A 2590-nucleotide genomic window follows, 5' to 3' on the forward strand; every position below is an offset into this window, starting at 1 on the left:
AGAGACGGGGTTTCACTGTGTTAGCCAGGATGGTCTCGATCTCCTGACCTCATGATCCACCTGCCTCGGCCTCCCAAAGTGCTGGGATTACAGGCGTGAGCCACCGCCTAAGTAAACTCATTTTTATAAAGATAATATGCTTTAAGCCGGGGCTGTTCAGTTGTGTAGCATAAGCTACATGTGTGTCCATCAGAAACGAACTAAATTAGAGTGGTGGGCTCAGAATCAGAAGGTAACATTGAGATGCTGTAATCCAACCCTCTGCTCAGGGCATGATATCTGTCTACCACATTCAGGCACAGGTTGAAAGACATGGAGACTTTCAAGCCTGTGCCTGAATATCTCTAAGCCTGCAACTTCATATCTGATCCCTCAAGCTTATCCTGGATTAGTGAAATGCCTTGGAAGATTAAAGCTTATCACTAAATGCATCGTAGAACCTGAGGAGCTCAGAGCAAGACTTTGGAGAAAAGATTGAATTGTACTCACCATAAATTAGTATACTACCTAACCTGGGAAATAAATTTAAAACTGTGGTTTGATATTCATAATAAAGAATAAAACTATCCTTTAGGTCATTTCTAATTACAAAAAAATTTCCATTCAAATCATTCCTCAGTTCAAATTTCTTTAAGTCTGTGCAATGATACTACTTTCAAAAAGCAGTCTGACTCCCAAGTTCTGCCTTTTGACTGAGAACACTTACGAAAGAGGTTGGGGTCTGTCTTTATGGTTAATGTGAATCCATTTCCTGGTTCACGGACTCGGAAGAAGATCATGGCCACATTCTGGGAAGATCTGATGCTCCTCCTGCTAAGACCAGTCTCACAGAAATCTATGTACCGCTCAGCTGTGGGGAGAGGATGATCCTGGGAACTGGGGAACTTCTCCCCCTTGAGAATCCAACCATCAAATACCTTTGAAAAAAAATACAGACATAGATGCTATCATTTCCATAAGCTCCTGAAGTCTGAAGAGAGTTGAAAAGGGGGAAAAAGTCATCCACCAATGGGCCTTCAGTCATAAGTGAGAATTGACAGTCCACACTCTCTGCCTGCTTGCTTTTCATTTGTATATATTGGACTGTGAGGGTTGTTTGCAAGTAATAGTATTAATTAATTTTTATAAGCCTTAAAGCTTCCGAAGTAAGTAAACTTCCTTATACTTTATCATTTCAACCACTTTGGTAAATAAAACCACAGCCAATGTACATTTTTACCTTGGTCATATTTTCTACCTCTCACCTTCAGAAGAATCCCACAAAAGCATAATTTGGGTTTCGTGCAGCTTCGCTCTTTCCTCTAGTCATGAAATGTGAACAAAATATCTTGAAAATAGATAGCAAAATAAAAAACTGGAGCAGCAACTTTACCTGCTAATGGCTATATACACCCATTTTTCTCATTTTTTTTTTTTACATCATCACATATTATTTTAAAATGTCAAGAACTGCTTCAACAGCCAGGCAATGATGGCTGGTATACTACCTGGGACATTTTTCCTTCACTTGTTAAAGTTTACAGTTGAACAAAGGGTCAGAGTCTATTGACTTGACCCTCAAAATCACCACAGGTCTCCAGTTTAATGAGTCCAATCTAGTCCACATTAGCAAAATTACCAACAACCCAGCTACAAATTATTTCTAACGCATGTGACAGGTTCCAAAATAATCCTGCTTTGGAGATGTTAATCATGATTATTTTAATTGGACAGTAGAGCTCCATCAGCCATCCCACTCTGCCCTGTTATACTTATGGAGTCTGACGACTGGAATCATGGAGGCAGTGAGCTTGGGGGTCTTGTCCTCCCCTCCCACCTATCTCCATCTAGATGCCCCCTCGGCAGCCAGTCCCCTCCTGCTCCAAAATCGGGTCACCGGCGCACTGAAGACAGCCTCTGTGCGCCGAGCGTGGACCAGCAGGAGCGAGGCGGGATCAGATGTGAGACGTGTGGGGCGGGCCTTCTAACCAAGACGGCCCGCTTGGTGGACCGCAGCGCTCGAGCTTGTTGGTTTTTAATCATATTTCATCGGCCCCGGATTGCGTCGCAGCGTTCTGCGCTGCGAGTTCAAGTCTAGAAGTTCCCCGGGCCTCGAAAGCGCCTAGAAGGGAATGTAAACCATGGCAGCGTCCAGAGGCACCGACCGGAGCCCTACTGGATGTGTGTGGCACGAGGTCTTCGGGTAAGGGCGAGATTCTCGCCGTGTGGGGGTCCTCGAGCGCGCCTCTCCCACTCGGGCACCAGCGAAGTGTCTAAGAATTGCCACCGGCTACCCACGCTCGGCAGCCCCACGCTGGTTGCAATGCCCCAGCCCTTTCCAACCCTCCCGTGCCGCCTCCCAACCCCCTCCCCCGGTTAGGCTGGCGGGCCGTGGGCGCCTCACCTTCAGGAAGTCGCCGCCCTGACAGTCGATGGAGACCTGGTCGTAGTGGATGGTGATGAACTCCTCCGGCTCGCCGATGAAGAAGGCGGCGCAGTGCAGCTGCGGCCGGTCGGCGGTGAAGGTGAACTGGCCCTGGAGGCTCAGCATGTCCAGGCACCCTGGGGGAGGAGGGCACGGGGCAATAAGTCCCGGGCTGCAGCCGCCTCG

General features: G+C 47.5%; 1 protein-coding gene across 1 annotated transcript in view; it reads right to left on the minus strand.

The window, feature by feature from the left end:
- CRHBP (corticotropin releasing hormone binding protein) overlaps nt 1-2590 on the minus strand; it is a 16678-nt gene that overhangs the window by 12872 nt on the left and 1216 nt on the right. The window contains exons 3-4 of the mRNA XM_011996336.1: nt 2384-2541; nt 707-917 (exon numbers count right to left, since the gene is read on the minus strand). Coding sequence (XP_011851726.1) covers nt 707-917; nt 2384-2541 — 369 coding nt within the window. The remainder of the gene's footprint in view (nt 1-706; nt 918-2383; nt 2542-2590) is intronic.

Source organism: Mandrillus leucophaeus, unplaced genomic scaffold (genome assembly GCF_000951045.1).
Source record: "Mandrillus leucophaeus isolate KB7577 unplaced genomic scaffold, Mleu.le_1.0 Scaffold114, whole genome shotgun sequence".
Taxonomy (NCBI): domain Eukaryota; kingdom Metazoa; phylum Chordata; class Mammalia; order Primates; family Cercopithecidae; genus Mandrillus; species Mandrillus leucophaeus.